Source organism: Asparagus officinalis, chromosome 1, assembly GCF_001876935.1.
Source record: "Asparagus officinalis chromosome 1, Aspof.V1, whole genome shotgun sequence".
Taxonomy (NCBI): domain Eukaryota; kingdom Viridiplantae; phylum Streptophyta; class Magnoliopsida; order Asparagales; family Asparagaceae; genus Asparagus; species Asparagus officinalis.
The window spans coordinates 52,581,893-52,606,809 of NC_033794.1; the positions used below are offsets into that span (position 1 = coordinate 52,581,893).

General features: G+C 34.8%; 1 protein-coding gene and 1 pseudogene across 1 annotated transcript; both read left to right on the top strand.

Annotated features, from left to right (window-relative positions):
• Window positions 604-20,951, top strand: LOC109824220 (DNA (cytosine-5)-methyltransferase CMT3-like). The gene is made up of 22 exons (XM_020390759.1): window positions 604-1,128; window positions 3,606-3,637; window positions 3,762-3,858; window positions 7,858-7,965; window positions 8,042-8,161; window positions 8,276-8,375; window positions 8,478-8,632; window positions 8,707-8,772; window positions 8,963-9,187; window positions 9,279-9,337; window positions 9,416-9,482; window positions 9,565-9,894; window positions 9,965-10,033; window positions 10,178-10,264; window positions 10,340-10,427; window positions 11,928-12,016; window positions 12,105-12,209; window positions 12,291-12,334; window positions 12,430-12,499; window positions 12,608-12,711; window positions 18,647-18,797; window positions 20,603-20,951. The coding sequence occupies exons 1-21, from the start codon at window positions 709-711 to the stop codon at window positions 18,780-18,782; spliced, it is 2,571 nt and encodes an 856-aa protein (XP_020246348.1). The 5' UTR covers window positions 604-708; the 3' UTR covers window positions 18,783-18,797; window positions 20,603-20,951.
• On the top strand, window positions 22,437-24,176 carry LOC109842393 (annotated as a pseudogene).

Genomic DNA, 24,917 nt, shown 5'->3' on the forward strand with positions numbered 1-24,917 from the left:
GCTTATTGTAATTCATGTTTTGGGGTTTGGCAAGTGTATTATTTTTGATTGGTTATATTCCAACAAAACATAAGCTAGAGCATCCCACTTTCTTTTTTGGTATATTATAACTCATGACGTTTGACCAATTAAAAGATAATTTTACCCGTCATGAGCAAACTGTATTGGTAAGTACTCTAATGCTTAAATTTGAATCTACATTCTTTTTTGATTATTTTAACAACAATAATATGTTATAATCCTCTCGTTTTCCGAACATTTAAAACTAAAAAACGGATTATAACCAACTAAACTTATCGAACGCGTATTAGATTATATTCCACAGTAAACGGATTGTAATTGATTTGAACTATACATTCCATAGACTCCAAACATGCTCTAAATAATGTGACCCTGTCTGTCGGTTTTCTAACTTTACCAACCTAGCTTATTTATCTCAACAGGCCGGCCCAGTCCAAACGGACGCAGTTCCATTTGCCCACTACCCTCGAAAATCCAGGTGAGCTCCCGCTCTCCCCCACTCAAAATTAAAACTTTTCAAACTCCCGCGCAATTTTTCGTCTCCCTCTCAACCTCTCTCCGGAATCCAATATATATTTCAAATCCAACTAGTAAATCACCAACGATTCCGTCCCTCCCAAACAAATTCCCTCTTTTCCCTCTCAAAAACCCTAAAAATCCCTCCTTTCGCTCTCTCTTTCTTCTCCCATGGCGCCTGCAACCGAGACTTCGTCTCTTCCTCCTTCAGTCCACTCGGCTACCCGTCGATCCAAGCGCAAGGCTGCTCAAAAGCCGCTGCCGGCGGAGATCCCCGACGCAGATCTCACTGAAGAGGCGAAACCGAAGAAAACAAGAGCTTCTGCCAAAAAGCCGAAGAAATCGGCAGCGAAGGTGGATGAAATCACTGATATCGACGCTGAAGAGGTGCTGATGGAAGAGGAGAGTGAAGAAGGGAAGCAAGAGCACTATTTGGGCGAGATCGCCGCGGCGAAGAAGAAGAAAACTGGAGTGGCTGTGAAAAAGGCAGGAGATGGTGAAGATGGAGAGGCTGATGATTCGTGCTTCATTGGAGACCCGGTGCCTGAGGAGGAGGCGAGGAGACGGTGGCCGCATAGATATCCTGAGACGGTACATATCAAAAGTTCACAAAAATTTCAGTTTATTTTTATATTCCGAGGATTTAAAGATCAATTTGAGTTCTTTTGATTAGATGGAGTTAGCAGTTTTATGATTTTAAATGTAATATTGAGTAGTTACATTCAGCTTCAACTTCTTTATTTTTTCCCTTGTTCTTAAAAGAACCATATCTTTTGCATTTATAGCTATCCTATTTCATATAAAAATAGTTACCTAGGGAAGGTTTATCAAAATTTCACAAACATTTTGTTTTCCTTTAAGATGCTGTCTGATTTAACATCAATTTAGAATTTCGTAATTAGGTAGAGTTAAGACTTGACTGTGATAATGAGTAAGTACATTCAAGTTTAACATTTTTTGCTGGTTCCTAAAGGAACCAGATGTAGAATGTGATAAAGGGGAAGTGCATTCAAGTTTAACAATTTTCGCTTGCTCCTAAAGTAACCACATATTCTATATTTTACATTTCCCAAGTCTGGATCCAGAAACTTTGGTCGCTCGGGGCAAATACTACAAGAACACACACTATATGTTATTTTTTATCTAAATACTGACAGAACCAAAACCAAATGAAACATATATGTAAAAGCAAAATATAGTCAATAGAAGTACATTGTTAATTTTTTTTTACAATTGTTCACTTTGTGTTTGCATAATTTTATAACATCGTACAATTTTCCCATTGTCTGTGTTGCCAAATTTATCTTTTTCAACGAGTGACTGATCAATTATTCAACAAATCATCACTCGTGCGGTTGCACATTTGATTCTTCATTACATTCACTGTGGAAAATGTTCTTAAGGGCAAAGAGTGATGCACCGGGAGGCAGCGGTCTGTAAGGGTTGGCGATGTACCGCTCGTCTCACGAAAAGTAATCGAAGGGGATTTCAAAACTGGGATTGGTACTTTGCATTTTAATAGAGCCGAGTCGCAAGTGTAAAGAATTTCAGGATTGGAGAATAGAGAATTTGGGAATGCAGTTTTTAAATGTGGATAAAAGGTCTGGCTTAACGGATTAGGCTTGACCCATTTTAGTGCTTATATTGAAAATTTTGAGGGCTTAAGTTCAATGGGGTCTAATAGCAGATATTTTGTTCAGCTTTTCTTTATCTGGTTCCTCAATAAGGCAGATATTTTGCCTTTGTGTCATAATTAAATTTTCATATAAATTATCTTTTTCATGTGAAATCGTATATATTTTTGAAAAACTTTGTTTTGAGTTATTTCCAAACGCTCATTGAGAATTTCACAGATGTTTTCATTTACGTTTAAATTTTGTCTAATTTCAAATATCAAATTTGAGTTACCACTTGGTGAAGTTAAAACACATATAGGATTTAAAATGTAACATTGAGTAACTGCATTCTGCTTCAAACTTTTTATTTCCCTGGTTCCTATAAGCCCATATCTATTGCATTTATACATCATTCCATTTCATATAAATTGTTTTTCCCATGAGGTCATCTGAGTTTGCTTTCAGTTGGTTTAAAGTTAATTACCTTTTTGTGTTGAACTCTAGTTACTTACGGCTTGTATTACACTTCTATCCTTTAAGTATCTGACATTCTGTTGATAATCCCTTGATAATTTTAATTGATGTATAACTATTTTAATCCTTCAACGTCTGTTATCTCTGGCATTTAAGTACTTAACCAATCGCTCATGCACTGTGAAAGCTCAGTACCTGCGCCATCAAAAGCCATTTTATTTCTGATTGGATGAGTCCCTCATTCTCTCTATCTTTTACCATTACCTATTACTATTACATACTCATGTAATGATGTGAGCTCATCTCAACTTGATAAATAAATTAGAGATGTCATTGATGGCAGTAACAACAGTTAAACATCCTCGCATAGAGCTAGTTTACCTTAAATTCTGATCTTGAATCACGGAGTTTACGTGATATCTGCATATGTATAAACAACTTCAAAATGTTTGCTACAATATTACTTTTTATGTGTGCGACCTAAATACCACCTTGTTGCATAGAGTTACTTTACATTAAATTCTGATCTTGAATCATGGCATTTACGTGATATCTGCATATGTGTGAACAACTTCACAGTGTTTGCTACAATATTACTTGTCTTTGTACGTGTGACCTAAAAACCGCCTTTTGAGTGATCTATCCGCATTACTTGTCTGTACTGACATTAACACCCGTCTAAGGTACTACCACAACGCTTATTATTCCACCAGCATCCAATCATAAGGCCATTAGTTACGTGCTAAATCATTTTGCCTAAAAGAATAGATACAAAACTATAATATTGTTGCTGCATACTCGCACACACACACGTGTGTGTGTATTCTTTTACTTCTTATTTGTCTACAAACAATAAAACTGTAGTAGAAATATGAGCACAAATATTATGAATCTATTTCTAAAATTGTCCAATTTGGACTTTGTTCTATTCACTTACTTTTTTCCTTCTCTTTTATTCATTCATATATACAAACTCAGAATGCTGGGAACCGGATATCAATCACACAAAAGTAAGTCCCCTAATCAGAAACAAAAGAATTTTGTCTCAATGATTCTTTCCTTCATTGTTTTGTTTATCTATTAAATTAGTTCATTCATCACTTTCATAATGCGAATGTTACTATGCTATTGTAGGAAAGATGATGATATCATGCTGAAAGCTAAGTGCCACTATTGGCAAGCCAAAGTTGATGACATTGTTTATAATCTCCATGATTGTGCTTATGTAGTGGTGAGTATCCTTTCTAAATGTTTTTTTTTAAATTTTGTTTTTTGGGATTAGGATCACCTTTCATCCTCTGGCAGATATAAAATTCAATAGTGTTCATATATTATTTTACATATTTGTTTTGGTATGCTTAGTTCTAGCATTTTATTTGTAAATTTTTTTAGTGTAACTTCTAAAGTAGTCTATTAATTGTTACTAATTTGTGGAAGTCTTTTGACTTTCCTGATAACCATAATATCCATTTTCTCACAAGTTTGTACTGGCTGCATGTACATTTATAAGTGAATATTTTAAAGACTTGGCTTGATGCATTTGCTATTTTATGCTATAAAATCAGTATACCATAGATTTGGACAGTTGATCATGTTTTTCTAGATGTTTATGACCCATTGCCTTTACATATAATTCTTTTGCTCGTATTTTATAAGAACTTTGTGTTATTTGACTTTGAATTCAACTCACCAACCCTATTATTGTTTCCACCAACTCAAAACACTATTCCACCAACCTTTTTGAAGGTTATAAATAGAGAAGAGTGGTGAATGGTTAGAGCATCAAATAGAAATTTAGAACAGAGAGAAGAAAGAGAGATTTGAAGAGAAAAAAGAGTTTTCTTTGAGTGTTCTTTTATTTGTGTGAGTTGGGTGAGACATTAGAGTGATCCCCTTTGCAATCTTTTCTTTTGTGATTAGTGAAGTTATTTGCTGTTCTTGTCAGTGGACGTAGGTCATACCGACCGAATCACGTTAAATCCTTGTGTGATGTTCTTTTTGTCTTCATTGTGTTTATTCAATGTTGTTATTCTCTATTCTTATATAAACATCTTCTGTATTTGTGAAGCCCCTCGCAGTAACAAATTGGTATCAGAGTCTGACTTAGAACGTGTATTTGCTTATCGTATGTTCTGTAGCTGTCACTAAAGTGGACCATCCTCCTCATAAAATAAGTTAAATTATCATTTACTTTTTAAAAGCATTGACACTATTCATGAGCACGGTACTATTCATAAGTACTGTTAATATTTCAAGTATGACTACTGTTTACAAGTACGGTTACTGTTCTAGTGGGCTTCAAGTTGTCTTCTGTAAAATATAAAATAGAAAAATTCGATAGGAGAAACAACTTAAGTTTGTGGAGAGTAAAAATGAGGGCGCTCCTAGTACAATAAGGATTGTTCAAAGTTTTGTCTAGAAAGGATAAGTTGCAGGAATTTATGTCAGATGATGAGAAAGAAGAATTAGAGATGAATGTGCATAATACCATACAGTTCTATTTGGCCGATGAGGTTTCACGGGAGGTTACCAATAAAGATATCGCAGTCAGCTTGTGGTTCAAGTTAGAGAGCTTGTACATAATGAAATCTCTAACGAACAAGCTTTACTTGAAGCAATGCCTTTTTACCCTTCGCATGAAGGAAGATATGCAGATTAAAAAACATTTAGATGAACTTAATACTATTCTTATGAATTTAAAGAACATTGATGTTAAAATTGATGAAGATCAATCCTTTATTTTGTTATATTCATTATCTCATTTCTATGAGAATTTTGTTAATAACATGTTATATGGTAGAGATACACTTTTTTTAGAGGATGTCAAATCAGTCTTACATTCAAAAAAGTTAAGGAAGAAAGTGTTTATTGTAGGAGGAGAGGATTAAAATGAAGGCTTGTGCGCTCGTGGTCGTCCTGAAAAAGGTGTTAGTGGTAGAGACATATCTAGAAATATATCTAGATCAAAGTCTAGGTCAAGAAAAAATGTTCAATGTTATTACTGTCACAAGTATGGCTATATAAAACCTAATTGTCCAGCGTTCAAAGTAAAGGATATTTCACAATTGAAGTCTGGGGAGGTGAAACTTTCAGTTGTCACTGTAACTAATTTGTCTTCTAGTTCACATAAAGTTCTTTCAGTTAGTATTAATACTCGTTCACAAGATGTGTGAGTTCTTGATTCGGATTGTTCCTACCATATATGTCCGCATAGGGATTGGTTTGTCACATATCAGTCTATCGTTGGTGAGAATGTCTTGTCGGGAAATAACATATTTTGCAAAATTATTGGTGTCGGATCAATTGAGATTAGAACCCATGATGGCATTGTTAGAGCATTGAGCAATGTCTAACATATACCAGAGTTAAAGAAGAATCTCATTTCTTGCACATTTGTCTCAAATAGTTTTAAGTTTTCGGCTGAATATAGAGTTTTGAGAGTTAGTAAAGGCTCTCTTATTATGATGAAAGGAAAGAAGATAAATGCTCTCTATATCCTTGAAGTCAACACAATGACATGTGCTGCAGCAGTATCATCCTCAGAAGATTCAGATTCTAACATCACACGTTTGCGGCATATGTGGTTAGGGCATATGAATGAGGAGGTATGATCTGGTGCCCCTGCTAATTACTCTTATTTAAGAGTATTTGGTTGTTCTGCTTATTTTCATATTAATGATGGTAAGTTTGAACCTAGAGCAAAAGAAACTATCTTTCTAGGATATACTATTAGAGTGAAGGGATATAGATTGTGGTGTTTTGTATTTATGGAGGAACACAAATTCAGATTGCAGAATATTTGGCTATTCTGATTCAGATTATGCGGGCGATTTGGATAAGAGATGATCGCTGACATATTATATATTCATTCTTTCAGGTAGTGTCATTAGTTGAAAGGCCACTCTATAGTCGACAGTTGCTTTATCTACCACAGGGGTGAGTATATGATTGTAACAAAAGCAGTGTAAGAATTTATTTGGTTAAGAGGTTTGGTTGAAGATCTCGGCTTACACAAAGTTGTTACTACAATATTTTATGACAGCTAGAAGGTTATACATTTAACAAATCATCAGATATATCATGAAAGAATCAAACATATAGACGTCAGGTATCATTTTAATAGAGAAAATTAAAGTTATTAAGATTGAGAAAATTGGTATTATAGATAATTTAGTAGATATAATGACGAAGCCCGTACCTTTACGTAAGTTCGAGCATTGTTTCGAATTGTTTTAAGTTCAACAAGCGGAGGTTAAGTCCGTAAGGGGCATCTAGCTAGATAATAAGAGTGAAGAGAAGATCTTCATATTCAAAATCAAGGTGGAGATTTGTTATTTAATTTTGAATTAAACTCACCAACCCTATTACTGTTTCACTAACCCAAAATACTATTCCACCAACCCTTTTGAAGGTTATAAATAGAGGAGAGTGGTGAAGGGTTAGAGCATTGAACATAAATTCAGAATAGAGAGAAGAAAGAGAGATTTGAAGAGAAAAAAAAGAGGGTTTTCTTTGAGTGTTTTTTTTGAGTGTTTTCTTCTTTGTGTGATTTTGGTGAGACAATAGAGTGATCTCTCTTTGTAATATTCTCTTCTGTGATTGGCTAAGTTTTTGCTGTTCTCGCCCGTGGACGTAGGTCATATTGACCGAACTATGTTAAATCATTGTGTGTTGTTCTCTTTGTCTTCATTGTGTTTATTTAGTGTTATTATTCTTCACTCTTGTATAGACATTTTTGTTTCTGTGAAGCCCCCGATACAACACTATGATGAGCACAATCAGACTCTACCTAATAAACAAACACACTAGAAAATGGTTTAAAACACAATTTCTCACAAATAACATTTAACTAAAATGCCTGTAAGTCACAAACTTATGAAAAAGTCAAATCAAAGAGGAAAAACATGTCAGAAGCCAAACATAACTTACTAGTAACTAAAATACATTTAAAAAGTTAACGTTAATAACATGTCATTTGAGGCTTATCGAAATATTTTGTTTATTGACATAATCATTTCAAGAATATCACTCCATTCTCATGTATGGCATAAAGCACAGTAGTACAACTTTCAAGTTGATACTCATGCATTATCTACCTAATTGATTCCTAGGAAATAAAATGTATATGCATTTTTTTAGTCTAAAGGCTGCACTGAATACAGTTCCGAAATATTCTTTTTTGTGTTTCCTTCAGGTATAATTATTGATGTTTTATGGCAAATTCTAACAGGCTGGAGAAGGAGAAAAGGACTATATTTGTCGTATTGTTGAGTTTTTTAGCACTTACGACAATGAATTATATTTCACTGCAAGATGGTTCTTTAGAGCAGAAGACACAGTATGTCTTTCCACTCAACTCTTGTAGATAATGATATTTTTGTTTGAATGAATCTTAATGCGTCTTGCCTTTTTAGGTTATCGGGACACTTGCTACTTGTCATGATTCTAGAAGGGTCTTTTTGTCTGATGAAACCAATGATAATGCATTGAATTGCATTACAAAAAAAATTCAAATAGTTCATGTTTCTCCAGAGGTAAGTGTGCTGTTGTTTGTATCTTGAATTTAACAACTAATATTCCCTAATCTTCAACGTTGAAAATTTTATTTTAAATTTATATATATCTCTTTTGAATTATGGATCTTACAGGTTGGTTCGGCTGTTAATGAGAATGCCATAGTGGGTTCTGATCTATACTACGATATGTCCTTCAATGTAGCTTATTCTTCGTTTTCATGTTTGCAATCTGGTAATATTGCTTGAATTATATCATTATAACCTTCTACTCTTTACTACAATTGAGTTGTTGAAATTTCTATAATTTAATTTTGATTTTACGGTTATATGCTAGGTGTTGATGTCATAGAGTCATCAACCACCTCAACTTCATCTACCACTTCTAATGTTCATGGCGAACTTTCGCTACTAGACCTATATTCTGGTTGTGGTGCAATGTCAACTGGGTTATGTCTTGGAGCAAATTTGGCTGGCGTTAATCTCAAAACAGTACGTTTATTCTTCAACATGCATTTTGTGTATGGTTATTTTGATTTTCACTTATATACTGTTGTTTCATGCAGCGCTGGGCAGTTGATATGAATTCTTACGCCTGTGAAAGCTTAAGGTTCAACCATCCAGAAGCAGAGGTACTTTGGAATAGCACTGTAGTCTTCCAGTTAATAAATAAAAATTGTAATGCAAACTTTTTGAAGATTTCTATTTTTAGATATATGTTCACAAGAATATAGGAGCTTATCTTAATATTCAATGACTTTGTCTTAATTTATTTCCTTATTACTCGTAAAAGTTCTTTTTTGGTTTGATGCATTTCCATAGGTTCGAAATGAGAAAGCAGAGGATTTCTTAGCCTTGTTGCATGAATGGGAGAGATTAGTGGAAACATATTGTGTGGAGAGTGAAACTCCATGCTCTGATGGTTCAGATATTGAGGACCCTGAGGAACAGTCAAATGTTGCTTCAGGTGAATTTGAAGTTGGGAAGTTCGTAGGGATTTGCTATGGTAAAACAGAGAACCTTGATAAAGATGGCCTAAAATTTAAGGTAGTAAATGTTTAGCTTGAAACTTTTTTTTTTTGATTTTTAGAGTATTATCTATGAAGTGCCTTCTTGATATCTTTTATTATCCATCTAGGTCCGGTGGAAGGGTTATGGATCCAGTGAAGACACATGGGAACCTGTGGATGGTCTAAGGTATTTTTCTTTTCATATATTTACTGAGTGTAGTCGTTCGATATATTCCCTGACTCCTTTTTTTGGGGGTCTAAACAGTAACTGCACGGATAGTATAAGGAGTTTTGTGACATATGGGTACAAGAAGAATATTTTGCCACTACCTGTAGGTTCATTCTAACTTATCACTCATAGTAAGCATTCCTTTTAAATTTACTTTTAAATTAAATTGCGGTTTACTTTAATAGGGGAAAGTAGATGTCATTTGTGGAGGACCTCCCTGCCAAGGAATAAGTGGGTTCAATAGATTTAGACAAACAGAAGATCCATTTAAGGATGAAAAGAACAAGCAAATGGCTGTCTTCATGGATTTTGTTAAATTTTTGAAGCCAAAATATGTACTTATGGAGAACGTAGTGGACATTCTCAAGTTTGCTAAGGGATATTTAGGAAGGTATGCCCTTAGCCAGTTGGTGTCAATGAGATATCAAGCAAAGTTGGGGATTCTGGCTGCAGGGAGCTATGGTCTTCCTCAATACAGGATGAGGGTATTTTTATGGGGTGCTCAACCAACTCAGGTTTGCTTCTGTTATTGGCTTGTTTTATAGTTTACCACTTCCATGTTTTAAGCCATGTTTTGTATCGTAGAAATTGCCCCAATTTCCTTTACCGACGCATGAAGTGATAACACGCGGTGGTTCTCCTGTTGAATTTGAGGTACAAATTGTTTTGTTTTGTTTCGTTTAAATAAATAAGGTTGTCAAATATTTTCTACAATGTTATTTATTCTACAATGTTATTTATTCTACAATGTTATTTATTTGCTAATAATTCTTTCTTATATGATATATTTTCCTCTAGACTCACGTCGTAGCATTTGATGGGTGTCTACAAAAGAATCTTCAAAAGGCGTTGCTTCTTGCTGACGCTATATCAGATCTTCCACCGGTGATTTTATATTTTTGTGCAAATGGTTTTTCTTAAATATATTCCATAAACTTATCCTTTTCATTATTTTATTAGGTTGAAAATGATGAGTCTAGAGATGAAATGGGCTATGTGGACCCTCCTAAAACTGATTTTCAACGTTTTATTCGGCTAAGACGAGAGGGTAAGTTTATTGGATCATTTTTGGCATAATCTTTGAATTTGAGTTTGTTATCTTTCTGAGCTACAAATATGAAAGGCAAGTGACATAATTTTTTTAGGGAAATTTTTAAAAAAAGACCGATTTTGCTAAATATTTAGCAAAATCGATAATTTTGCTAATTATTTAGTAAAATCGATCTCTTTTTGACTAACATGCCAAAAAATGGTCGGTTTTGAAAACGCCTAGCTCAGAACATACGTGACTATTAGTCCCGTATGTTTTGGGTGGACTAATCACTGATTAGTTCACTTAGAAAACATACGGGACTTTTAGTCCTATATGTTTTGGTTACTCATTTCTTATGCCTAACATCACACTAGAGCATATATTTTGCACAAGAAATGAGTGGCCGAAACATAGTCTTGTATGTTCTAAGCTAGGTGTTTTTTAAAATCGACATTTTTTAAAGAGGTCGATTTTGCCAATAATTAGCAAAATGGTCAATTTTACTAATTATTTAGCAAAATCGGTCTTTTTTTTAAAATTCTCCCAATATTTTATTTCCAATAGTACTGTTCTCTCTCTCTCTCTTTTCCCTAGCCATCGACGTTTGTCTTAAGAGCCAGTTCCCAACGTCAAGACCATAATCAGCAAGCATAAGCATATAAGATGCGTTAGCTTGAAGCTTTGTAATTTTAGGGTAACAAGATAAAGAGTCCTATCTGTAAAACCACTGGTTTGACACTTTTTTCCGTAAAAAATGGAGCTATTTTGATCTATTACTGAAACCAGATGAAGCAATAACTGACTAAATTTGTTACTGTACCACATCCAACAAATCAGCAGTTAAAGTGTCCAAGAATCTAGTCAGTTTCCATGGAACTCAGAGAACTAAATGTCCATATTGTGAACACAGTTTATCTTATCGTTAATGTTTGTCGAGTACACGATTTAGAACTGAAAGCATTTGTCAATTTCAAGAGATTTTTTAAAAGTGAGATGACAGCGGTTAGCAGAAGCAAATATTGAACTAATAACACACTTTATAATCTTGTTCTTGCTGTGTAATGATGGAATTCAAAAATAATTCATACCTGGATGAGCCTATGAATAGTTCAGTGTTAGCCTGAATCATAAAACCACTATTTATTGGGGTTCAGATTCCAGTACTTTGTTTCATGCATTCAGGATTCTTTGGTAATTTTGTTTTTTGGCAAATTTGTTTTATCCGCTTATATAGAAAAAGGTTGATCTCAAAACCATTACTGTAACAAGCATCTAACTGCTGTAATTTGGCCAATCAAAACTTGAAACCATATTTTTTCTATTTTTTCTCATGCTAGCCACAGTGGAATACTCATGGTCTGATTGTTATTTTTCATTTTTTTCTTACTTTTTGAGTTTTTCTTTTATTAATCCTGTCATAATTTCTTATTCCTTGTTTTGCAATTTATCATCTAATATCATATGTAATATTATTACTTTTCATAAATCTTTTCATATTTTTTTTTCGATTTGTAGAGATGTTGAATCAGATAATTTATGATCACATACCTCTTCAATTAAATGAAGATGATCACGGACGTGTATGTCAGATACCTAAGCACAAGGTACTTATCAATCAGCCTGACAATATTAAATTTGTTTGGTACTTTTGTTAACTTGAGCTAATTGTTTTCCCCTCTACGTTAACAATAGGGCGCAAACTTCAGAAATTTACCTGGTGTTGTGGTGGGTCCAGACAATGTAGCTCGATTGGATACAGCTGTTCCAAGAGCACTTTTACCTTCGGGGAAACCACTGGTAACCTCTATCTCCATTTGCTTCGAGACTTATGATTGGTAAATTGGCATTTTAATATCCTATACATCTCTCGTAATTCAGGTGCCTGACTACGCCTTGAGCTATATTAATGGAAAATCTCCAAAGTTAGTGTACTCATCTTTGCCCTTATTGATTGTGCTGTCTAATATTTTGACTTCAAACTTTATCAAAATTCTTAATTGACTTCGTACTCTAAAAGGCCCTTTGGTCGTCTGTGGTGGGATGAGACTGTACCAACCGTGGTAACAAGAGCAGAGCCACACAATCAGGTTTTCGTCCTGTCTTTTCCGATATTCTTTGTCCTTTTTTCTTAATAATTGAAGACCTTTTCTATTTGCTTTCAAACATTTCTGATATTTTCAATGATATTCCTTTAGATTATTATTCATCCAGAACAAGATCGGGTACTATCTGTTCGGGAAAATGCAAGACTTCAGGGTTTTCCTGACTACTATAAGCTGATTGGACCAGTCAAACAGAGGTAAAGTTTCGTCTTCTGCATAGCTGCTTATGAAACTTCTTCCGGAACCACCTATACCAATATTGGTTTCCCTGCTCTTTTTCCTGTAACCACCTACACCGATATTGGTTACTAAGGGCATACTGTTGTCTTTTTTATCACGTTTCTTTTGGTAGTAAAACTCATATCTGGCTCATAAACAAGTCGAAAACCAACAGAGAAAGATATTATCTTAATATATCCAAAACCTTGGCAAAAGAGTATCTTAGTAATGCATAACCATACTAGTCAGGAGCTTTGCAATGACTTAGCCTATCCCTGAGCATTAAATGTGATTTCTGTCATGCCTGCCATCACAAGCAGTCCTTGTGATACATTAACTTGACCAGAATTCAAATTTCTTGATCATTTTGGACAGTGTTCATGCTGCCTAACGAATTCAGGATATCCAAAATCTCTTATGTCGTTCTTCAAAAAATATACTATATATAATGTTAGTCAAATATAGAGGCACCGAAAGAGAGAAAGGGCCGAAATTGTTGACTTGGGGGTTGGCTGGCTTTTAGTGTGTAGCTGGTTTTCTGTGTTGAAAGAGGGGAGCTGGATCCGTAATTGTTGACAAAGAGAGAGGGAGAGGTGCCGAATTTGTTGACAAAAGAGAGGGCATGGAAGCTATAAAACCCCCCCTCTCCGCTCTCTTCTTAGAATAATCTGAGCTTAGGAGATCTATCAGAACTTGAGAAATCCATCAGAGCTAAGATCAGTTAGGAAGAGTGATTTGTTGTTTGTGAGATTATTGAGTGAGTGTAATCTCTATTTGTACTCCCTCTCTCTATTAGTGAGATCTATCCCCTTCTTGCCATGGACGTAGATCAATTTGATCGAACCACGTAAATATTGTGTTTGTGATTGTTCTATTCTCTGGCTTGGTGTTTAATTATCACAACATATAATGTCAAATTGCTGGCATTCAGGTTATCCAAAATCTCTTATGTGGTTCTTCAAAAAATATACTATATATAATGTCAAATTGCTGGCATTCAGGTTATCCAAAATCTCTTATGTGGTTCCCCTTCAAAAAAATCTACTATATATAATGTCAAATTGCCGGGTTCTCGGAGCCTTGACAATTTGATCATATCATATCATATTTATTTCAACCGCATAGTTCATAAATAATATTCAAAAGTTATGTAATTAGGTAATTAGTACCCTTTGTGCTTAACTATGAGGCCAATCTTAAAAGACCAAAACTGAAATATCAGGCTACCACTTGTTCACATGAAAGAGGTATGGAAAATAATTTTCTTAAGAAATACAGGTATCTGACTCTCATATCTATATCTGGGAAATGCACTCAAAAGCTTTGACGGCGCCAAGCTTATTCACATGCATCACATTTGCAAGAAGCTTAGTATTACTAGTAACGATAAAGTTCAAGTGCAATGAAGTATGTTTCTTGTATTGTTTTTAATGTCATTTGTAGACGCATCCCTATGTATGGTTTCTGTCACGTCCACAAAATGCACAGCTTATTTTGATATGCATGACAACGACCCATATGCGCACCATGTGCAACGATGCGCGCGCCTCACTGAATTGAGGCGCATAACTCAAACTAACATTTTCCAACATAAGACAAAATAGCATATAAGCAACATGTTTATAAATTGTAACATAAAAAAACTAAGAAATATAATTTCACATACTAAATCACGAAAGAGTCTTAACTAGCATGAATAACATAGAGAAGTTCATTAGTTTTCATAAATCACAATGCAAGATAATCTTCAACATAAGCAAAAGTCTATGAAACAAAATAAGCAAGTAACAAATAAGAAATATGTATTTTCATTTAAAATTGATATATGTATTTTTAAGTAACAATTAAATGATTAACAAATATGATTGTTCACAATTTTCTAGTTAGCATTCTTAATTGCTATTTGCTAGTTAGCATGAAAAGATGGAGAATGAAGATAACAATTACATATTTACATGTTCATAATTTCTAGTTAGCATGTTAATTAGAAAAGAAAGTTATTGTTAGCAAATAAGTATACTAAATTAATTAATTACTATTTCATTTTTATAGGTTAAACATGAAAAGATGGAGGATGAATTAACAACTAGCAAGAAAGAGTCTATTACATGATGTAAATATGTAATATGTAAATTATTTAAAAAAAAAATTAACAACTAGCAAGAAAGAGTCTATTACATGATGTAAATATGTAATATGTAAATTATTTAAAAAAAATAGAAGAAAGAGTCTATTACATGATTATTACATGATGTAAATATGTAATATGTAAATTATTTAAAAAAAATAGAAGAAAGAGTCTATTACATGATATAAATGTCAAACGCATATGAGGCGCGAGCGAGGCACACACGAGTTGCACGCGAGGCGTGCGCCTCGTGTGCATGTAGCGCCCCGCCTCAGGTGCGGAGCGCAATTGCCCCAACTTGTAGCGCCCCGTGCCCGAGGTGTGTGCCTCGATAACACTAACAACATGTGCACAAAACACATGCTAAACCTACGGTGCACTTCCATATTGCAATAAACTTCATTTTAAAAGAAACTTTATTGACAAATAGAGAAGTCTCAAAGTATCACGAATGATTTTTGATATTTAAAACGCTTTTCTTTTCGCTCAAAGTATCACACATAATTTTCACTAGCATGAAAAGCAATATAAATGCTTCAACACTTTTACAAATTTTTCTCATATCAATTTCATGAAAGTAGAATATTCATGAATCTAAACGAATAGATAATTTATTGTTGTCAAATAGAACTCTTTAATAAATGCATTTGAACAATAAATTTGAAATGATATATTTTCAATAATCTCATATACTAAAATAATATTTACCTTGTAAAAGAAAAATAGCTATCACAATTTTAATTTGTTAACAATTACTAATAATGAACATAATAACATATCTAATCCACAATTTCTCTACACAAAAATAAATTATCATTTAAATAATATATAATAGAAAACAACTAATGCGAAGAAATCTACACACATTAAGAGATTTGATAACAATTTGGAGAACCGTACTCCAAGAACTTACTCCTTGATCAAACCTATAATCATACAAGATGCATAAAAACTAAAGATTCCATACTCAAACTATTTTGGGTATAAAACTAATATTTTTAGTATTTAGTGATTTTCTAAAATTTATTTCTATCCTTTTTATAGCTATCACGAGGCCCGGTGCGTGATAGTTATCGCACGTTCTGCATGATAGGCTAGCTTTGACTATCATAGTTTTGACAATGTTGATCAATTAGGGGACATGTTAATAATTTTTTTTTTTTTTGGGGGGTGGGGGTGGGGGTGATAACTGATAAGTAGCTAACCACAGAGTACAGGGAACATTTGCCAAAAAAACCCCTTGTTTTTATCTTCAGAGGATTTTCACCTAGCTAAAGTTAGTTTAAATTGTAGGATTGGTTAATTTATTGTGATCTTTATAACTATCATAGAATTTCTGAATTGATTATAAAGTAAATCAAGTACCAGCTGCTATCATTGTTTGGATGGTATGGCTAGTGCAATTCAGGCCTTCGTTGAGACCATCTCACTTCCATTTACGGCTCATGTTTATTTTTGAGCAACATTTATATTAACCAAATCTGATTCACTCCAACAATCATGATCTTTAGCTGCTGTAACAATATTTGATTCACTCCAATTATATCTCCAGCTGCTGTAACAGGTTCATGAAGATATCAATTATGGGCTGGCAATTTGTTATGATTATTGTTGTAAATTTGTTACCAATCATGCTTATAAATCTAGCCTCTGTACACAGGAAATGAATCAAGAAAAATCCTAATATTTCTTTAATTTATATCTAAGGCTATCGATAGCCATTAGCATCGTGTAGCGGTGAGGCATCGCTAAGGCTATTTGGGGCTATTGTGGAAAAATAGCGGTAAAAAGCGCAAAGTCAAATAACGACCTAATTTAGATATGTATAAATATTAAAAAAGAAAAATTATAAAAAAGTTTAGAAAATCTAAAAGTGCATTTGATGATTTAAAGAGATCTTAAACATGAAATAGACATGTAACTGTCACATAATACCGAAGATAACCAGAGAAGTCAAATAGTTGTCATCTTTGAGAAGATGAGCTAAGCGGTAAGAGAACTACATTGAGATGAGCTCATGGCGAGAGGAGGTGAGAGGAAGTGTTGAGCGAGGTGTTAGAGGGAGGTGCCTATGGGAGCGGCAGAAGTACGCCGGAAAGCGAGGAAGGCGGTGGAATGTAGTTGTTTTGGGTCGGGTTTAACTTAAAAAAATAAATCTCAAACCGTTTTTAAATAGCGATAAAAAGTGGTTTTTGCTCGCAATTGCTCGCTACTCATTGCTGTGGTGCGCTCTTGGCCGCTTTTGCAAGCGAAAAACGTATATTCCTCAATATGTCACCGTTATTGGGTGACAACGTAGGGTAACGGGAAGGGACCGCCAATGCTATTAGTGTCGCTATTGCTAGGCTATTTACTGCTATTTATAACAGTGTTTATATCTGTTAATTACTTGAGAAATGTAAGGTCCACATCTATGTAACCTTATGTTTCATGAATGCTGTCACACTGAGATGGACATGCCACAGCATGAGACATTATTAACATGCACGTGATACACATTCGGTGCAATTCTACAATATGAAGGTTACGAGTTGTATACATATAACTGTTGATTTTTTATTGTTTTACTGATATCTTTTTGTAGTTTAACTTTCCATGCTGTAACAGCGATAAACAAGGAAAAAGAAAACTTTCCTGGCTGTAACATGTGGATCTATGTAATTGCCCTTTTTCCTGTACACTTAAGGATTGAAATATAAGATTCAAATATGATAGAATAGAAGTATAAGCGTCAAGCAATGCAGTCTATGATGCTATTATAATTACTTATAAAAAATAAAAGGAAATAAAAAGAAATAGGATAGAATATAAATGTTGTACTTTTGACTTTTGAGAAATGCGGCTTGGCCATTAAAGTCATTTTAATTAGTATGATCCAACAAAAATTGGTGCACCTGATGCAGTTGTTCATTCATGTTCGATACCTACAAATCTGTAAACTACTGTTTAGTGTGCAGAACATAATACATAATTACGCATATATGCATGCAAGTTTTGATTTTGACGATCATCTTGTTGGACATTTTGTGTCTGTGTCAGTGCACGACACTTATGTCTAGTGAGTATTCATAAAAATAAAGAAAAAGAAAAAAAGGTGGAATAAATATTTTTCCTTGAGCTGGCAAATTTGTATAATGTAGTTTTATGGATTAATTTTTTAGGATTAAATTCTGTTAAAATTTTCTGTGGCATATCTCAAACTTGTGACCTATTTGTCACAATTCACTTGCTTTATCAACTATTAAAGTTCCTGTTATCTTGCACTATAAATTCTGTCTAAATGTACTAAGGGCATGTTTGGGAACTTGGCTTATAATTCACAAATGAATTATAAGCCAAGTGGATTATAGGCCAAAGTGTATGATGAAAAAATGAATTATAAGCCTCTTTCAACAAGAGATTGTTTGGCAAATGGATGGAATATTATCCATCATTGTTGTTAAAATGACCAAAAAGGATGTCTCTAAATTTAAACATTGAATAGACTTTGGAATTATCTTAATTATTGAGGGGTAAACTAGACATTTACTTGGTTAAACTATATAGCTTATAAGCCACCAAAAAATAAGCTGGATTAGGGGAGATTTTTTTGTGGGCTTATAAACCAAAATAAGCCAGTTGCTAAACATGTTGCAGTGACTTATGAGCTAGTTTGACCATTTGCCAAACATGCCCTAATGCTGCCCCTTTCCACATGTTAACTTTTTATGCAAGTTGATGCGCAACATGAATTTGTTTCACATATATTCCCGCGTTCATTTCTCAATTCTCAACTCTTTCTGTAGATACATTCAAGTTGGAAATGCTGTTGCGGTCCCAGTGTCGAGAGCATTAGGATATGGATTGGGCTTGGCTTATCTTGGGAAAGGAGATCATGAGCCTGTTTTTGCTCTGCCTCAAAATTACCCTGTAAAACTGTAGCCTCCTGTTAATTTGGTAAGATGAAATTTCAGATTTCCTTTAGGTTTGAAAATAGTTTCCTACAAGCACATCCTAGTTGTTGATTTATTCTTGTGTACATTGTCAATTTATGAATTTATTCATAATGTGCAACAACCCTACAACTATATGGAGGTTTTTCTGAATGTTTTTTCTTTCAAAAGCTTCATTTTCTTGAGAAAATAGTATTTTGGTAAGGCAATTGAAAGTGACATGAATGTTTGGCCAATGTCAAATAATCATAATCCAGGGAAGAACCATCTGGATGTGCATGTCAATGCTTTCATGAGTTATTAAGATTTTGGCAAGATATACCTCATTAGTTATTGAGAATGCCATGAGTTGAGTGCTGCTCTCTCTCGTAGAGAGATTATCACTGACACGATAATAATATCATTCTGGACATTTGTTGGATGGTTCTCAATGTGACTGAAATCAAATTGAAGGGCTAAAGTAATTTTTTATTTTTACATGTATTCTATCCATTTTCACATTATGTTCCCAAATCCATTAGGTTGTTGTAATTAACACCCACAGATTTCTAGTTTACACCCCAAAATCGATTACCTTGTTTCAAATAACAACCCATTATAAACAGAAATGAAGATTTGTGGGCATAATTACAAATATGAAATTTTGGGGACTTAATATTAAAATAGGATAAGATTTATGATCTAGTATGAGAAAATATATGTATATCTGTGTGTGTTGTGTGTTTATGTGTCTATATATATACACACACACAGTGTGTAATTGGTTTAGTTGCACATACCTATCTTCATTGTTGGATTCCTTACATTTAAGCAAGACTATTTTGTTACGATAACATAAGATTTATTTCTTTTTATTTCCTTTTATTTTTTATGCAAATTTTATTTTCTTCTACGTTTTTTAGTTTCCAAATAAAGAATATTTCATGCAGTTAGGTGCCTCATCATTATGTCATATTATTGGCTAAGGCTCCATAAGTTGAACATGATTGGAAAAAAATGATGATTGATCATTAGTATGCTTTTCTGTCACCTGTGAACCAAATAGATTTCTTAGAAGAATTATTCAAGCATTTTTCATATCCATATCTATACAGGAAATAATAATGCAAGTCTAATCTCCTAAAGCATTGATAACTGCTAAAAAATGCAGCATTAGTACACGACTCTAGAATCTGCAAATAAAAGGGGGGGAAAACTATGAATAAATCGCACATGGGCAACAAGAAGAGGAAAGGAAATAAATTCTATTTGTCTGCTATGTAATTTATTGGTGGTTTAGTCTTGATAAATCTGTGAAATCCAACGGTAAAAAGAGCTGTGCCTAACAACCGTACCCATACAATTTGCATGCGTGCGTGTACTTGCGTGTGTGTTGTGTGTGTGAGCGTGTCTGCGCGTGTGTTTAGAACGTGTCTCAAACATGTGTGTTAACGAAAAATGAACGTTATGAATGGTGTTAAGGAATTTCATGTTTTTTGTATGTATGTGTGCCTTTCTGTACTGCTGAAACTTTAAAAAAACATGATTAAAGATATAATCTAAAATTTTTTTGGGAGCAAATTAATTATATTATTTTGGAGACATGAGTAAAGTTTATGCTCCATTCTACTAATTTTTGTTTTCTTGTGATTGATTCTTAATTAACGCCACATTTGTTATTATTGTTTGCTGCTCCAATTCATCAGATATTTGTATAAAATACCAACATTACTACAAGTTCCTCAAAATAGGTTTCATTAAAATGTATTTTACCTTGTTAATGAAATATTTGAGATATAATTCATTTCGTCTTGTCAATGAACTATGCAGGTTGTATTTCTCTGAACTTGGATCTTGGTGGTGGAAATGATGTTGCAGCTAATTATTTCATCAATAGTTGCTTCTGAAATTTGTTCAGCGGACTTGCGTAAAAGAGTTTAGAGCTGTTGATTTTTCGAGTATATCAATAATGACATGTTTAAATAGAAGTTGGAATTCCTTGTTACTTTGATTATAATGTAATGATGGTGTCTATTTGTGTCATTATGCTATGGGAGATTATCCAGTTTGCCATCTTGCTTCAAGTTGCAGGATCGCAGAAGAACATTGTAATGATTCATTCTTGATACAACCCATTTACAAATTGTTTCAAGCAATTAAAGAATTATTTTATCCTAAAGCTTAAAACCTGCACTTGTTCTGGTTGTTCTTGTTAGTACATTGATCTTACAATATCTCTTGTTTGAGTAATAACAAATTCTTATTTGTTGATGATTGTTTGAGATGATGTATTTAAGGTATAAACGGGTATACGAGAGACAACGGTTAGGTTTGTTGGGCGGTCAATTCTAACGGGAAGTTTTGTGATTTAGGTGGACTTTGGTTATAGTGAGGAAGCCCCTTCGTGAGAAGGAGGAGTGAACGTAGGCTTTCTATCCCAATCACTATAAAATCTTGCATGTTTTCTAGTTTATTTTTAGTTTTGTTTTTCGCTTTTATTTTGATATTATTTTCGCTGTATTAGCGAAAGTCTAGACTCAGTTTATCTAATTTGTAGGCTACCTTCTATGGGGGCTATTTCTACCCTAGTTCTCTTTCAGAGTAGGGGATACTTGGTTCGTCCCTAGTCTCATTAGTGAATAGAAATGTACGTGCCTCAAAAGAACAAGTCACTCTACATATCTTTTTTAATATGCCAAAATAGGGCCGGGCATATATAGAGACGCATTTAGTCTTCACTAAAACAACTTTATTGAGTTTGCTAAACACGCCCTTTGTTTCTAGATTTAACAAATTAAGGACCTACGCCCACAACTGTCCAATATAATCCCACAATACCTTTCCTAGCTCTTGCTTCAGTGAGAATAACCAAAAAATACTTTCCATCCAATGATTACGTACATCTCTGCGTATTGATAGCCACGCAACCTCTAAGGTGCTTTTGTATTACAACAAGACAAAAGTATGAATCCTTCCTTGTAATTAAGTTGCCACCAACATTTTATGAATAATTAAAGACCTCACAAATTTGTTTCTTGTAGTACGAATATGTATCTGAAAATTTATATATATGTTTTATATATGCTTTTATTTACCTACATGAACGAAATCATTGGGACGCATTGAAGGAAACAATCTAGATAGCATGTAACTAAGGCTATGACAATCCACCTCTATCAAGGGTGTAAAAATCCGGAAACATCAATTAGATTGGACTGAAAGTCCTGTAAGGTTGGTTACGTACGGAAGATAGTATAGGCGAAAAAGGTGACAACGGCATGCGTCCCATTGCCAACTCTTAACCTGTGCAATTAATACGCAAGATTAGCACAGTCGTTACTAGTGAAATTAGGACACTTTTGGGGATCTCCTCCGCCTCTGCGTATTTTTTACCACACCACAGAGGTGGGGCCTTGGCTTTTTTTTTGGCATGGGGGCCATCCCCCCCAGGGAATCCCAACAGACTTGACACGTGAGGCTAGCCCGCAAACTTTTGGTTCAGGTCATGAATCATTCACAAGTCTCCTCGAAAGACAACCAAAGGACTTCACGACAGAGGGAGAGGAGAGCTGGGGAAAGGAACACAATTCTAAACTTCCTCTTGTCGCTTTTAATAACTTAAACAGAACCACGTACGTTTTTTATGTGCGTATGTATATAGGCACACAAGCCGTTGCCTCAAGCTCTCAAACCAAATCAAGGGGTCTCTTCCGAAAAAGCTCCCTAGCTAGCTAATTCTCTTCCTAATCCTCCAGCCATCATGGGGCTCACTGTTAGCCTGTTGCAGAAATTCGGTACGTAATTAATTTAATATCTGCGCGGTAGCTGAACAGATGTGTGTAGGTTGTTGAGAAGTGTTATCTTTAAACTATAGTTGTGCATGCCAGAAATTGAGAGACCAGTACGTGCCGACCAGAAAGATATGAAGTTAATTGTTTCTGATCTCTTCATAATATTATTATTCAAGCTTTATTTTCTTAGTCAAACTATGAGGGATTTAATTAAGGGGCCAATTTAAACGAAAGCCTTTATTTTTCGATCTTTAGTGGAAATTAAAAACATTTCTAAATGTCCCTCACAAATGAGTATGGCTCATATATACCGTAACCTTTTTCTTTTTATATATAGGACTTCCCGGAATGCAATCACTATCAACGGATAAACTATTTGACAATTTTTTCGGTAAGGAGGAAATCGATAGTTTTGAGAAGTTCCATATTGCCTTCATCAATCTATGCAGGTAAGAATTTTATTTCTTTAATCAGTTACACGACACTAGCTCCTAATGATTAATTACGGACTAACCTGCATTTATCTGCCTTGTAGTGCTTTTAACGAAATCATGCCTGGTAAGCACGTCAAAGTTCCACCACTTAAGGAAATAGAGGTTGGTTTTTCTCGCTTGTGTTATCAATTACACGTTGATAAATACGCGAAAGTAGGGTTTTACATAAATAGTCCATGTTTTCAAAAGTATATTTGACTTGAAAAGAGGCGAATTGATAAACTAGCTAGCATGTTAATTTGACAGAGATTTTTTGAAACACCACTTTTAGTCTGTGTGCAAAAAGTCCAAAAGGAATAGTACGCCAAAGGGATGTTTATTGTTTACATTTAGATTAATGCAAAGAAGCCTCCCTCCAAGTACAGCAGTGCATAGACAAAACATTGTTTAGTATTATCAAACAAGGACATTTTGGTCATTTGGACGCACGTTTTCTTACCTGCGCAGTCAGGTCTAACATCGTTAGTTGAGGTAGTAAAGTATAGCTAACAGAACTCCGGGTTGTTTGGGGTGGGGGAGTTGAGCGACATTTCTACATGAACCCCGAACGGTCCATGACATTAATCTTTGTGAAAAATCCGCCTTTTTTACGTGCTCTCAAATATTCTAAAACATTTTTTTCTTGCGACAAAATTTTAATTCCGCAGAAGTGGTACCAAGAGTGGGCAGCGATGAAAGATGGCGATGAAAAGATGGGCAAGTTGAAGAGCAAGCTTGAAGAACTCCTGTCGAGCGAGTCGAAGTCGAAGGAGGACGGGGCTATGGTGCTGGCGGGCATGGTGGCCCCCACCGGCGGCCATGGTGCTGAAGAGGACCGGGGAGAACGTGCCCCAGCTAAAGAAGTTCAGGCTCAGCCTCATTCCTGACGTTGTGTTCGTGCCCTCTTGCACCGTGCTGGCGCTTGTAGGGGTCAAGGTGCTGCAGATTAACATGGCTAGCTCGTAAACCATGAAGTGGCCGATTGATTAATTAGGGGTTTAATTTGTAATGGAGTGCAATTTGTCGGGTGTGAGGATATCTTAATTAATTTTATGGGATACTATGGAACTTAGATAGTTATGTACGGGCATAAACTGTAGACATAAACCCACTTCATCTATATATACCTTAGATCGTGCTTGTCATTGCTTAATTAGTTCTTTCTTTTATTGGCATCCATCACCTTTAATACATAAGTAATTTGAGAAGGACAAATTTCCAATAAACTTCTCTCTAGATCTCATGAATTAATCGTCGGATGACGGGTGCTGTTAACTAACTGTATGACAGCACATGAGAGAGGTTATCTGCAATCGTCTTAAAAAAAGTTCATAGCTTCGTGTTTCACCTGTTGTGTGCAGTGAAAATTTCGGCAGCACCTCGGCAGCACAACAAGAGAGTTAGATCGCAACAAGAATTCCCGTTTCACCAAGGAAACAAGAGCCAAAAGTAAAATATCTCAACAAAGTGGGATATCAACTCTTCCTCTCATCAGTTCTAGGACTAACCTGTCGAGGGAACCTAAGTAAACTATTACAAATCACATAAATAGCGAGACAACCAATTTTACGTGGTTCGGCAAATTGCCTACGTCCATGGGGCAAGAAAGGGGAGAGATTTACTATTAGAGAGAGAATACAAATAGGGTTTACAACCACACAACTTAAACCCCCAGCCAAGCTCTCAAATCTCACACAAAGGGGATGCCAAAAACCCTCTCAAAAGCCCAAAGAGAATTCACAGCCGCCTTTCTCTCTACTCACAAACCCTCTTTTGCACCCCACGGCACAAAACCCTAGGCTCTGTATTTATAGCAGCGGAATCATGTCGGGTGGGTCTACGTGCCATCTTTGCAAACGCGTGAGCTGCTAAATTCGTGGC